The 14529-nt window shown below is 38.1% G+C and overlaps 2 protein-coding genes across 2 annotated transcripts; both read left to right on the top strand.

Moving 5' to 3' along the window:
• The first annotated feature begins 2603 nt into the window (after window positions 1-2603).
• On the top strand, window positions 2604-6425 carry mrpl53 (mitochondrial ribosomal protein L53). The gene is made up of 3 exons (XM_062436133.1): window positions 2604-2718; window positions 4874-4986; window positions 6231-6425. Exons 1-3 carry the CDS (start codon window positions 2624-2626, stop codon window positions 6347-6349), a joined length of 327 nt encoding a protein of 108 aa, XP_062292117.1. The 5' UTR covers window positions 2604-2623; the 3' UTR covers window positions 6350-6425.
• A 1208-nt stretch (window positions 6426-7633) lies between these two features.
• Window positions 7634-9315, top strand: fabp4a (fatty acid binding protein 4a). Its single transcript, XM_062435760.1, has 4 exons — window positions 7634-7790; window positions 8069-8244; window positions 8359-8460; window positions 9033-9315. Exons 1-4 carry the CDS (start codon window positions 7718-7720, stop codon window positions 9084-9086), a joined length of 405 nt encoding a protein of 134 aa, XP_062291744.1. The 5' UTR covers window positions 7634-7717; the 3' UTR covers window positions 9087-9315.
• The last annotated feature ends 5214 nt before the right edge of the window (window positions 9316-14529 follow it).

Genomic DNA, 14529 nt, shown 5'->3' with positions numbered 1-14529 from the left:
GAAGATTTGAAGAGATTAAATCTACCGACTGTAAAGCCCTGTGAGGCAAACTTGAGTTGACTATTAAGTCTTTTCTGAAAAACATGAGTTTGTGTGCTTCCCCCAACAGATAGAAACATAACTTGTTGCCCCTGATGAGAAAAACAGTTTTGACAGATATACAGTACAGCATGAGTTACATTATTTAGGAGTTACATGTTTAGTTATACATGACACGTGGAGAGAAGTACAAGTGGAAAACATTTCAGCATTCAGTATTATATTTATGTCACTATGTGTTTTTTTACACTCCCCGGGGAGTGTGAAGGGTGGGGTGGCAGCTTTAGGGCTCCTGGGAGTTCCTGAAACACAACATGAAGAGTGACTGGGGTAGTAAATATACCACTACCAAAGTGCTACTTCCTTATACTGTATAATACTCTTGAGGGGTGGGGGTGCTTCTTCTCTGTGCTGGTATTTCACATGGGTGCTCATTATTATGATCGTTTCCGATTCATGGTGCTACACCATATTCAACACCATATTCCTACTCATATTCACACTTAAAATGGGTGTCACCGATGTGAACAGAAGCTGGTATATTACTACATATGAACTAAAACTTACCCTTAAGTGGCATAATAGTAGTAGTAGTAGTGTAAAAATAGCATTCCAAACAGTAGAAACAGCAGCAACAGAGCTTAATAGCAGTTTAAACTGGGCAAGAGTAGAACATCCTTAACACTAGTGTTTCCTTGAGAGACAATACCACAATGAAAAGAACATTTCATAACGTATTATTGTATTCAGGCAGCGACCTTGACAGATGAAATCCTGCGCCAAGACAATACCTCTATTTTCTTTGAGGTCAACCGTCCCCTTGAGCATTCATTGTTCCAGACCGGCCTCTCCCCCACTTTCTTATTGCTGGACATACAGTACAGCTCTTACAACTACTTAAAATAAGTGTGTGTGTGTGTGTGTGTGGGGGGGGGGGGGGGGTATAGGAAATGCTTCTGCCTCTTGGTAGCTGTGTATGTCTAAATTTAGAGGCCCGTGCCGCCACTGTCCAACTGTCACAGGCCTGGCCAGATTGTCGGCCGCTCAGGAAAGAGACTTGAGGCGTGTTGAAGTGAGGATAAATGGTAAGAACTCGGCTGTGCTGATCTGAGAATAACACATTTGTTCACCACACACACCCTGAAAACAGTGTGGCTATAAATATCATGCTACATTATACTGAGCAGAGGTAAAGGAAGTGCACACACACAGTGCTAGTGTTTTGCACAAAACCAGTAGATGAGGTCACTACTATGCAGAGTTTGCTCTCTATTTGCTTGCTTTTAAGAAACAAGTCAGTTAATGACTATATAAATGTAATTATCAGTTTATTAGAAAAAATATATTACACTTATTGACTTATTCAATGTTGAAAAAGGTGGTCAAAAGATAAATACATGCTTATGTGTGTAGTCTCTATTGTAAAAAAAGAAAAAAGAAAAAAAGAAATGTGGCAACCTTTCCTCCCATAAAACTGCAAAATGGTTGTTTGGATTTGGTGCAAACTAAAAATGCAGACACTTATTTCACACTTGTATTCATGCCATAATTAAATTTGACTCAAGTGCTAACGCAGTCAAATTTTTAACACATTTCCATTTCTGAGATGTTTCTATTCCCTGACAGGCTTTTGACCTTTTTTTCATCGGCTGAGTGCGGGAGGCTGGGGACCGTTTCCAATCCTCCTTTTCTATTTAATTATGAAATGTGTCTGTTTGATTGTCCATTTGAAGAGCAGCACCTCCTTTATTGACTTAGTGCCTGACAGACCCCACACTCATGCTTCTGTAATGTAATTCAGCTCTGTGACATTGTTTATCAGATGATTACAGGAAGGTGCCACAGTCGGTTTCCCTGTGAGCCATGCCGTGTCATTATGAAACAGAGGGAGTTATTTGCATAGCATGAACTGTGTTGCATTTAAAAATGACCTATGTGAAGGCCATTAATGGACCTGCTGGTGATGTTGTCAAACTATTACACTACTGAATGCTTACATTGACATTACAGGACATTTGCAGAAGCCCTAACAGTAAGACCTGATATTCAACAACCAATTTACCAGCTCTCAGTGCTCACAACACCTGCTCTAGAGCTCCTGCTGCAAATTAATTTGCACATAAGGCCATAAATGTTCAGTCTCATCCCATACATGCACAAACTCTCAAAGAACAAATTCAAGATACAAATCAAATGCTGTCATGGATTGTGAAGAATTGTAAGGAAGTCTTACTTAAAAACAAAACAAAAAAAACAACAACATTTATAAGACCTGCCTACAAGTAGATGACACAAATAACTCACTAAGAATTAGTATCAGAGGATTAAAATAGATAAACAGCACACTTGCACTGACAAACAGAGAGAATCATCAGGGAAAATAAATAATCATACTGAATTTACTTTAAAAAAAAAAGTTTTTATTAATATGTGCCTGTAAGTGCTATCAGTGACATTATTGTACCATGCTTGCATCAGTTTCCCAGTGAACGACTTGCAGCTGGTGAGTTAATTATCATCTAGCGCCCTCTAGCGCTTCTGAAGGGCACCACGCCTGTAGAGGTTGGAGGTCACCACAGAAAACATGGCGGCCACCCGGAAAGTCGCCGTGGTGCTGAAGGCTGTGAAGAATATAACCATCCAGTTTTGTCCGTTTGAGTCAAATGTCCGGTCCACACGGTAAGACGTGTGTGTGTGTGTGTGTGTGTGTGTTGTCGTCCTGTCGTCCTGTCAGACGTCACTGTGATGAAAGCTGTAATGAATGAATGAAGCGGCTCAAGCTACTGACCGTGTTAGCAAGCAGTCACAGCTGGCTAACTGCAGGACTGTGATAGTTCACTTCATTAGACTGTGTGAGGAAATGTGACTGGAGTTTGGACTATGTATGACTGTGAATACTTTTTGCACAACTCGAAGTTACTGAACGCATATTTCACATAATGCTCCTTTACCCTGAGCCCTAACATACACTATGCATAGCTAGTGGTTATATATCATGTAATCAGGCTGAAGAAGCACTCAGATCCTTTACTTAAGTGAAAGTACCAATACAGCAATGTAAAAATACTCCGTTACAAGTTGGGTGGAACTAATGCATCAGTGTTAGAGCAGCATGTAACTGTTGTATCTGCTGAAGGTGGAGCTAGTTTTAAGCATTTGATATACAGTTAGCTTAGCTAGCTTAGTCCAATGGTCCCCACCAAAAGGTCAGGAGATAAATCTGAGGGGTTGAGAGATGATTAATGAGACAGGAAATAAGAATAAACAAAGTTCTTAAACACAAATCTTTTTCAGCTTTTGGACTTGTTCTGTTATCTTTTTGATTGTTTTAATGAAATATCATTTGAACATTTATTGAAATGAAACCATTTGAGAAGTTAAGAGGGAAAAATCATTTCTTGCTGGAGCTGTTAGGAAATCATAAGACATCTGAAATGTGACCCTGACTACACATTGCTTTTTGTAACAAGTCAAAAGACAAAAAGGTTGGAAACTCTGGTTTAATCTTTAACAATGTGTTGTATTTTAAAAGCATGTTATATTATTTCCATTGTGTCAAATCTTCATCTGAAAACTAACTAAAGCTGTCACATAAATGCAGGGAGTAGAAAGTACAATATTTCCCTCTGAAATGTAGTGCAGTCAAAATATAAAGTAGCATCACATTTACTTAATTACAAGTACTTTAAAACTGTATTTAAGTACAGTACTTGAGTAAATATACTTTGTTACTTTCCACCACTGTACACATCTCCCCCTTTATGCTTACCTGTTAAAAGAAATGGCTTATTTTAATTCAACTAAAACCTTTTTATACATACTTAACCTGCACAGTAAGATATGATTTGTCAGAAATTTTCTCTAAACTTCCTTTATATTTTTTCTGAAACAATAAAAACAAATGTTAGAATTAAAAGGTCCTGCATACTCAAACAGGTGTCACTTATTCTGGTTAATTATACCTCTGCATACTAAAAATTGGACCATCTATTTTTTAATTACATGAAGTTCAGGTCTATACTCCCACACAGTTATCAGAGACAGCCTAATTAGGCAACATAAGTGAAATGAATAAATTTCAAAACAAAAATTGTTCTTGCTTCAGTAAAAATGTTATATTGATGTATCGCTTTTAGACATTCAGGCGCTTTGCATCAAAATATAAAAATACTCAATTTGAAGTAAAAGTTAAAAAGTGCATAATCAGTGAAATAAGCTGAAGTATCAAAATGTAAAGTACTCATAATGCAGACAAAAACGTCCCTGGCATTCTTCTATTTTTTATAAATTATTGGATTATTATCACTGTTGCAGTGATGTGGAAGTAATATTCTAAATTTGTAGATTATGGAGTTCATTTAAACAGCCCTACACACTCCCACAGGTGTTTACAGATGTTTTGGCTGATAATGACACATCTGGTCAGGTTGAAGGTGAGCAGAGCTGGAGAAAGCTGGAGAATCAGAGAGATGTCAAACAGTCTCTACAGACCTTTTTCACAGCAGGTGTTTTCACATTTCAAAATAGGTGTGATTAATAACATGGCTGAGTCCAATTTAGATTGACCCAGGTGTAGCACATGGTAGTCATCATTAATGTTATCAGCTCCATCTGTGCTTTTCCTGCTATGACAGTGTCAAAATGTCTGCTGTGGAAAAGTTGTGCTCACCCACACAGACCTGGAGAAAAGTTCCTGTCAGCCAAACTGAGTTAAATCACCTGTGTGGGCAAACCACAGGTGAGCAGAACTATAGTTGGATGGTTGTGTGCGTAGCAGTTTGTCACACTGATATATGTAATCAGTGTGAAATGTGCTTTCCTTGTTGCCCCACAGGGAGTTCCTGGCCATGGTGGGCTCAGAGAAGGCCAGATCCACTAACATGAACTGTGAGGTGATGACCACAGTGAAACATGACAAGTCTGAACCTGTAGTGGATATTACTTATGGTAAGTGTCACCATAGCACATTCAACAACGTTATGAGATCATGACTGAAGTTTAACATTTGTAGTTTTCTTTCTTAGAATTTTTTAATCCACTGAAGTCAGTTATCACCATGAAGGCAAACTTGTGTTTTCTACTTAATTGTTTGAGCTAATATTTTTTACAGCTGTATTGCACAAACTGATATACTAGAAAATAATTACAAGTGCAAAGTGTAGTATTTATTAAAGATATACTGATGAATTTGGCATCAGTAAATTCTCAAGCTTTAGCAGTTGAGAAAAACACATTTAAGGCTGAGAGAGGAAAAGACAAACAGAGACAAATACATAGTTATAATGCATTTGGAAAGCAGTTTTAATTACATGTAAACATATGAATTCAATCTCAGAATGAGCAATTGAAGGAGAAAAATGTCCCTCTTTTTTCCTTACATTTGACTACAGACCCCTTTTAAGGACTAGTGTGTAGGATTTAGTGGCATATAGCAGTGAGGTTGCAGATTGCAACCAGCTGAATACATCCCCTCCACTCCTTCCAACTGTGTAGAAAAAGCTGCGATGGTCATGAAACTTGTGAAAACATGAAAGGCCCTCTCTAGAGTCAGTGTTTGGTCAGTCTGTTCTGGGCTACTGTAGAAAGGTGGGCTCCATGGAAGGGGATCTGCTCTCTATGTAGATAAAAACAGCTCATTTTGAGGTCTTGAAAAGACAACGATTCTTAGTTAAAACATACTTCTGAATATTATATTCCATTTCTTCCAAGTCCGTTCTGCTAGATGCCACTACATTTTGCACACTGGACCTTTCTAAACGATGTATTCACATTAGAACTTTGATAACTCCTTGGAGACATGCTGACAGGCAACATACAAAAGTGACAGTGCAACAGATGTGATGGTGAGTAGAAGGGTGGATTGTCAGTCTAGTATCAGTGGTAACTTTGCTTGTTCATTAAGGTTCATAAGGTTAAGCTCTGTACGTGCTGGACAACACCTCACATAGTAGTTTGTACTGTATGACTTAACTTGGAATTTAATCCAATTACACAATAAGTATTACTCACACACAACAAATCAAATGTAGAAATGTCTGCCGTAGGTCAGCAGCACAGAAGCCCGTTGTGTGTGATACTTGACTTTTGCACACAGTTGACTCTTCACCTGTTTACCTCTTGTAGTCCTAATGAGATGAGACATTGTGGCATCATGAGTCATCTCATTGACCCTTTGCCTTTCCCTACCACAGCAGATGGAGAGAAGCTGGTGATGAAGGGAGCAAAACTGACGAGCTCTGAGATGCTGGGTGCATTTCAGGCCCGTTGCATCGCCAAGGACCCGCAGGCAAAAGCTGCAGCGAAAAAATGATCTCTGCTAGCTGAATATATCTGTATTTATCTGTGTATATTATTGGATGTTTTATAATAAAAGTATTTCATTTGAAGCTTGTTAGTTCTGCTGTGATTTGATCCTTGATTCCTTAAAGCTACTCCGTATTGATTCTGACATGTGACAGCATTTGGCTTTGTATGATATAAAAAATGCTTGATTTACACATTTTCCTATTTGATCCACTATTTGAACATCAAAACCTGCCTGAGGACGTGTTTTCTTTGTCAAATTGAAAACAAAGAACGTCACCCTCTTGTTAGCATAATTACACACATCAGTTATGCTTATTTTCTCCACATTGAATACTTCAATTAAAATGCTTTAACTGCTAAAAATGTGCTGTGATCAGTACAGGGTCATGGTGTGTCCTTGCATAATGTGCCATTTCCTTGATAAAAGAGACCATTCCAGCATTTGAGAGAACATTATGCAAGCTCCAACCTTTGACACAGCAGGCTTAAATGTAATTTGGCACAGAGTTTTAGATACAGCCCCACTGAAAAGAAAAAAAAAAACCTTTCACCCAGTCACAGATAGCTAACATCCTATCCACTCTATTCACCCTCTGTATCATTTAGCATCTGTAACTGTAGTTTTTTTTTCTCCCATTTATGCATTATTATTATATCCATGGCATATTTTTCCTGATAATCTAAAGCCAGTTTCTGATGGGAAGTTCTCCATTCATATTCTAAGCTTTTACTATCTGTTGCAAATAACAGGAATAGAACATTTGGATTGTGAGGTTGCAAAAAAAAAAAAAAGATTTGTTGGTGTCGATCCTTTTCTATTTGATGATAATACAGTTAAATGTTGGAAATTTGTTAATCAACACCCATTCTCACTTTCTAATAACCCATCGGGTCTGCAGTTCAGCTCAAGTCTCTATTAATAAACGTTTTGCTAGTTTTTAACAAAGATAAAACTACTTTTTTATTATCTGAAGAGGCTACGGCATGCTAAAGACTTGTGGGAAATGTTGTTCTTTCATGCTAACCAAATACCTAGGTTAAAAATGTTGGAAGTTTACTATCCAGACAAGGGACCCATACCTATTTATATATTTATATTTGATATAAACAATAAAACCAGCAAGATTCAGCTTTTCAGTGTTCCGCTTTTGTAAGAAATCAATTAAAGAAAGCCTAGGCCCTAGATGCTAGAAGGGCTAGAGGCGGGACTTCAAAGCTGTATTATGTGACGTAGCATGCTGTGATTGGTTCGTGGGTGTCGGGCTGGTCCTTTAAAAACGCTCTGAGCGTGTTCCCACACTGCAAGAGAGTTGGGTCCAGAGGCACTGTGTTTTTGTCACTTAGGATATCGCATCACACACCAGCTGCAAACATGGTTGAGAAGTTCGTTGGGACGTGGAAGATGATTTCCAGCGATAACTTTGATGACTACATGAAAGCAATTGGTAAGAAAAAGGAGTTTAAACACTATCAGGCTGTCCCTCAAAATTGGTAGCCTAAAAGTTACTTTTCATACCGGATATCTTTATTTATTATTTGTAAAACATGATCTGGAGTTAAACTGAGTTACCTGATTTAAAATGTGCAAAATTAATTTTCAGAATATGGACTATCAAAAGTCTAATTAGCTCAATTTGCATGTCTAAAGCTTCAAATTGGGTTTTACTACAATGTGTTATAAGTGCAAATGTATGAGTGTGTATTTCATGCATGCGCTGTGCAGGTGTGGGATTTGCAACCCGACAGGTGGGAAATCGGACCAAGCCCAATTTGATAGTGACCGTAGACGATCAAGGAATTGTATGCTTGAAGTCTCAGAGCGCATTCAAGACAACCGAAATCAGATTCAAGCTCAACGAGCCTTTCGATGAAACCACCGCAGACGACAGGAAGACCAGGGTTAGTTTCATGTGGTCAGCGTGCAGAAACAAACAAAAAAAATCCCATCAGTGAGTCTTTTTTTTGGTTTTTGTGTGGGAATGAACTTTTTGTCTCTTGTTCTCTGCCCTGCAGACCGTGGTGACTCTGGAAAACGGCAAGCTTGTGCAGAAACAGAGCTGGGATGGCAAAGAGACGAATATTGAGAGGGAAGTCACAGATGGAAAAATGGTAGCGGTAAGGATATTTTATTTACTCATACTTTTTCTAAAGGACAGAAAATCTGGTAACCTTTACATAACCTGTGCAATGAATAATTCAGGATATTTTCTGGCTTGATTTGATTATTTAATTGAGTTATAAATAGACTGTAATGCAAATGTAATATGTTTATGAGTTATTCCCACTATCCTAGTTTTCTAATCTGAATGCGAAGAAAACTCTGCATACATGCCCCCATAAAAAAAAAAATATATATATATATATTGTCATGCATCTTTTTTAAGGTGAGTTGAACTGCAGGAGATCCTTATATAATATAAGGCAAACAATACTATTAAGTAGTATAAAAGCAAAACCCAAAGTACATTATCTGTAGGAAGAATTTAAAAGACAAAAACAAATCTTTAAAGTATGACTGTCATCATGGAGAAGCAGACAGGCTTATGGGCCCATAATGAGATCTAAAAGAATACAGTATTACATATGAATAGTCTGCATCCTAAACTCAAAGCACATGTAGGAATTCATATTCACCTTTGCCACATACACCTCTCCTGATAATCTGACCGCGCCTTTTCTTTCCACAGAAATGCATAATGGGAGACGTAATCGCAGTGAGAACGTATGTGAGGGAGGCGTGATGAGGGTCCCTTCGGCCTACTTGTTGGATGCATTGCTGGATGAGAGGCTCAGTTCAATGAGCACAAACCAAACTAAAGTAATGGCGTGTTCTGCTCTCCCTATTCTTTATCTTCACTGTGTTGCCAAAAATAAAGATTTCTATGCCTCTGTTCTCCAACACGACACATTTGATTTCATTTGGAATTGTTGTGGTGATTTGAATAAAAATGGCTGAAAAATTTGTCAAAACAGTTTCTCTGAGAGTTTATTGATTGTTTTTGATATTATTTATCAGTAAATCAGCTTTTTATTTGAACGGTACCATGTCCAAATTCAATTATGACATTCTTGAAAGCATTCCAATGATTTGGGCATGCTGAGAACGCTGTGCATGAAAAAAGTGATCTAATGAGAACATACCACCTATTCTGACAAGCTGATTTCCTGACTTTAATGGTTTACTCCTATGGGTGTGTTGCTTTGTGGAATTTACGCTGTAATTATTCTACATGCATCCACATTTTCCAGATATTTTGGATTTTATAGTTCTTTAATGCTTCCTTATTTTAGTGAGAAGAAAGGGTCCAAACATATCCCTAGACTAAAGGTCAAGAAGCAAACAGTCAACGGTCCTGATGATATATGATTTGTGTTGGCAGGGCCTCCTGCAGGAATGTGAACTCTTTTTGGAGTTATTAAGAGCATCATGCAGAGAGGTCAGCGAGGAAATGTATCCCCTCTTCCTTTTTGGGAGGTCGAACATTTCCCTTTGCACATGTACAAACTGGGTAGCTGTACGTACATGGAAAAACTAAAAACATTATGAGTCGTCCCCACAGACGTCCCCACCCTTTGGCTACTGGTCAAGTGTGTAATGTGTGTGTGTTTCTCTTCTGGGGGGATGGATTGTTCCAGAGGCGACGGCAACTTTCCCATGACAGGAAAGAGAGATGATAGCACTGATTGGACCGAATGGCTGAAACAGCTGAAACAGGTGAAACTGTGGGCCAACACTCTTGTTCTTTTCTGCTCTGACAATGGTACTGGCAGTAGTCGAGGATATACAGTATTTGAACTTTTGGGGAGATGCCCAGTGGATGAGAAAACCACAGTGGACGACTAGCAAAGGTCACAAAGTTGTGTTAGTGTGTCATTGGCCATGTTTTTAATACCTCAAAGACATTTTACTTGTGAAGCTGATGAGATATTTGTTAACTTAGTATTTGAAAAAAAGAGTACCAATGGAACCTAACTGGTCCTCTGCAAAGTATCACAGAACCACGAAACATTTTGCAGACTTAAATGTAATGTATTTAGACATGATCGTGAATAGTTTCTGCAGTATGATGGCATCTTTTTAAACAGAGCAAAAGTGATAACAAACATTATACTTACTTCAGGTCTAATAAAGGTAAACTATATCATTTTTACAAGCAGAGGGTTTACTTATACTGATAATGAAAGTGATGTTTGTACACATTTGTGCACATTAGAAAAGGGGATTCAGTTGAATTGGTGCCATTTGTATGTTGTAACTTTTCAACATTAAACTTAACCATTTTAAAAAATCTTTTTTCATCACTATATTTAATAACACAGGTTATACTATTCAAAATGTGTAATGGTCAATCCCAAGCCATTTTATTCTTTACAAGGCTTAAATTACAAATACTTTATACGAGTAACAGGACTAAAAGTAACAGGACTGAGTTTTTCGCATAGCATCAGCAAATACATGAAATGTAGCCACATGGCATCAGTGCTAATAGCATAACAAAAAAACATAACATCTAAGAAATAACTTAGGTAACATTGAGTTTGACATTCTCAGTTATACTTACAACATGATTGAAAATACCAAAAATTGAGTGAGAGAACTTACTTTTGGTCTTCCAATAGCCTTCAGGAGACTCAGCTGATGCTACTACCAATGATCATTTGACATGAGGAATGTCCCAAATATTTAGAGGAGGGAATGTGTCAGGGTAACAGGATTGAGTGAAAACCTGGTGACACGACTAAAATGTATATTTTATCTAGCATATTATGAATTTTCCAATTAGAAAATGTATTTCATGTCAGAATTGGAAATAGAGTCGCATAATAATAAAAAATTAAAAAATGGAATATATTTCATGGTAAAGTGTAGTTTTAGAGAATCAGGATGGGCTTCAATTCTATTTTCCAGTGTTCTATGTAGTTTTTATAAAGGTTTTACATGATGTATCTGCAAATTGCAAATAGGACAAAGGGCAGGATGCTTTGCTTGATAAATGAATGTATTATACATATACTTTTAATGCATATTTCTGCCTGTAATGTCCTGGGACTGGAAAAGGCCCCAATTCAGCAGAATGGCCCAACGGTAATCTAAAAACATGAAAAGATCACATCTGCTATGGATTGACTTGTGTTCCACATGCTTCCCCTTCGCTTTGTTTGGATAACAATGGGGGACGAGGAAGATCTTCACCTCCCCGTTTAATGCAGGACATCTTGATTTGATGGTCATTGGAGTTTCCTAATTATTTAGATAATTGGAACTGGAAAACTCAAGACAACTGAGCAAATATGTGTCACACAATGTACGTAGTCCTCAGTATCTGGCATTTATTTATTGTTGAAGAGATTCTCTAAGACCATTTGAAAAAAATATTCTCTAGCTGCCAAACATGACAAAAAGGGAGGTACTCCACAGTAGAGGAAAGGTACAGATCTTCCTTCACTGTCCACAGTTGAACCTTACACAAGGAGAGGTGGTTTCACAGTGCAAACTAGGAAGCTGTACAGGAAGGAGCAGGATAGTGAGAAGCCCGCTGAAAGTTGACTGGCAGAGAAAAGCAGTAAAAAAACAAAAGGCAGCCACAGAATAAACTGGAGCTGTGACATTCAGTTTTGTTGTTGTTGGGATAGACTGTTTTTTTTTTTGTGACAATCGTGTGTGTGTGTGTGGGAGTGTGTTCTCATTCCTTTCATGCAGAGGTATCTTGTTGATACTGAGGTTGTTTTTTGTTAAGGCAGATTGTCTTGGACTTTACAAGAATGAACTCATTTCCTTTGCATAACATCTGGAAAACTCCACTTTGGTTGTAGTGTTGACACCCTTCCTCTGCTTGTCCTTAACTTAAACTCTGTCAAACACAAACATCTCATGTTTACACAGATCACAAAGGTTAAAGATACATGATGTATGAGCTTTAGTTCTCATGCAACACATCCTTGATTCTGCTTCCCTTTCTGTAATGTCAAAATACATTTTAAAAGGTTCCTCAGTAATAAAGACTGAGCAGATTTTCAGTGTGACACAGTCTTTGTGTGGTCAAATAGTTGCTGACAGTGGTCACTCACTCTTTTAGATTCAGGGATACTGAGCTGAGGTTCCGTGTGTGAGAATATTGTGTACATCGTAGCGTTTTGGGCCTGATATTTTTAGAAAGACAGTGTAATCTGCAAAACTGAGCATTTCTACCAAATAGTCACTCAAACTATAAACCTCTGGAAAGTTAGGAGAGAACTCAGGGGACAATAATTTCATTTGTTGTTGTTGTTGTTGTTGTTGTTTTTTAATCTGATGAACTGTGAAGATTAGTTGTATTAAACAAGTAAAAAACTTTGTAATTTAGTTGTGATGTGATAATCACATGTGCAGAGGTTGATTGGGAGCTTTAAAACTCAAGACTAATTAAGACATGATAGTTGTTTTTACTCATAAACTCTACATATGATGGTAACACATTAACTTCCACTCAAAATTGTGATTTGCATTTTCTTTCTTCAACTGGATATTTGTGCGTCAAAATGCAAAATGACATCTGCACAAAGCTTGACACTAGAAGGCTGTTTTTACATTAATCTGCTGAACTGGTTAAGTTTCTCTGTACTCACTGAAAATCAGAGTCTAAGGTGAGCATGATTTGTGAAATCACAACTAGTTTGGAGTCAGTCGTGGTCCAGTATTGAACTACAAGTGTGGCATTGAAACTTGAAGCCTCCATTGCACATACACTGACAATGGACTAATGACAAAGGATACATCTTGTGTCCAGCAGTTTAACTTTTGACATTAACAATATTTATATGTATTAATAGGCTGATGAATTTATAATAAGGGACAAAGATGAGATGCCATTTTTAAGGATGAGATAACTTTTTTTGTGTGGAAGAACCATAGTAGACACAAATTATTATCCAGGGTATTTTACATACATCTAAAAACATGTCTGGAGAGTATCTTTAAACATTATATGGCAAAAAGCTGCAGCAACATGTCCTGACTTCTTAAGCTTCACAACAACTTCACATCAACTGTCTCAATATGGCTTGTTGTTGAGTCTGAATGACTTGGTTTTAGGGAAAATCAAGCAAAAACAAAATGAGTAGTACACTATTCCTTCTGTACCTACAGCACAAATCCCACTCCCACTCTTTGTGTTTTTCGACTTGGGTTTCTGCTTGAGGGTGGGGATGACCTTGGGATCAACCCCCACCTGGATACAGCTTACCAAGCCTAGAAGGGTTGCTGTGAAGTCTGTGCCTCCAAATTCACTCAAAACGTTGAACAAACATCAGTTTTACCTCAATCCTCTCCGCAGGACCTATACAACATCTACGCTGACCAAAGAGCAGTATCCAAGGGCAACCAAACAGCTGGGCAGAGGGATGTCAGCAATGGCCCCACAGAACAGTAGGGGAGGCTGGTTGCCATGCAACAAGCTTTCTTTCCGCTGAACCTCGCTATCCAGTTGTACTTTAGAGTGAACTCTGATTTCATCAACAAATCTCTGAATGTTATGCAAGCTGTGCCCCGTCTGGTTGCACAGAGGCAGGCTGTACTATTATCTCCCCAAAACACTCAGAGAAATGTCTAGGATTCCAGGAGGGCGACACTGTTTTGGATCAAAGATTGCAGTCTAGACATCTGGATGTCCTTAGTGTATCATAAAGGATATTTTTAATAAAGAAACAATTCTCACTTTAAGGAGAAAAGGCGTGGAACCAGCTAAAAATATAACTTCTAAAGGCTTCTGAGCTGTATATGAGGAAATACATTTTTGCCTTTGAGGACCCCCACAAAGGATCACTGTTTTTCAAGTCATCCCACCAGGAGTTCCTGTCAAAGCTTAACGTGGAAAAAGACCCCTGTGAATGATTGTATAGCTTAGAGGAAGGAAATCTTTAAAGTGACGGTATACAAACTGGATCCTACACAATGAATCCCCTAGAGAGCAAGCCAAACTCAGCACTTTGGATTTTGTGCATATGCAAATAGGTTGTTTATGTGTATGTATCGGTGCTTGTGCATTTCTGTTAAAAAGCAGATAGAGAACTGCCTGGACATGCAATAAAAAGTCAGTCAGCAGGAAGTGCTTGCATTTTCTTCTGTCCATCCACCGCAAGTCATCACAATGTTGAGCTTATCCACTCCTCCTCCTACTACTACTGTGTGACAGGACATGTGATCTA

The sequence above is a fragment of the Scomber scombrus genome, chromosome 16, assembly GCF_963691925.1.
Source record: "Scomber scombrus chromosome 16, fScoSco1.1, whole genome shotgun sequence".
Lineage (NCBI taxonomy): Eukaryota > Metazoa > Chordata > Actinopteri > Scombriformes > Scombridae > Scomber > Scomber scombrus.
Note: the sequence above shows the minus strand (reverse complement) of the source record. Positions and strands in the feature narration are given on the sequence as shown.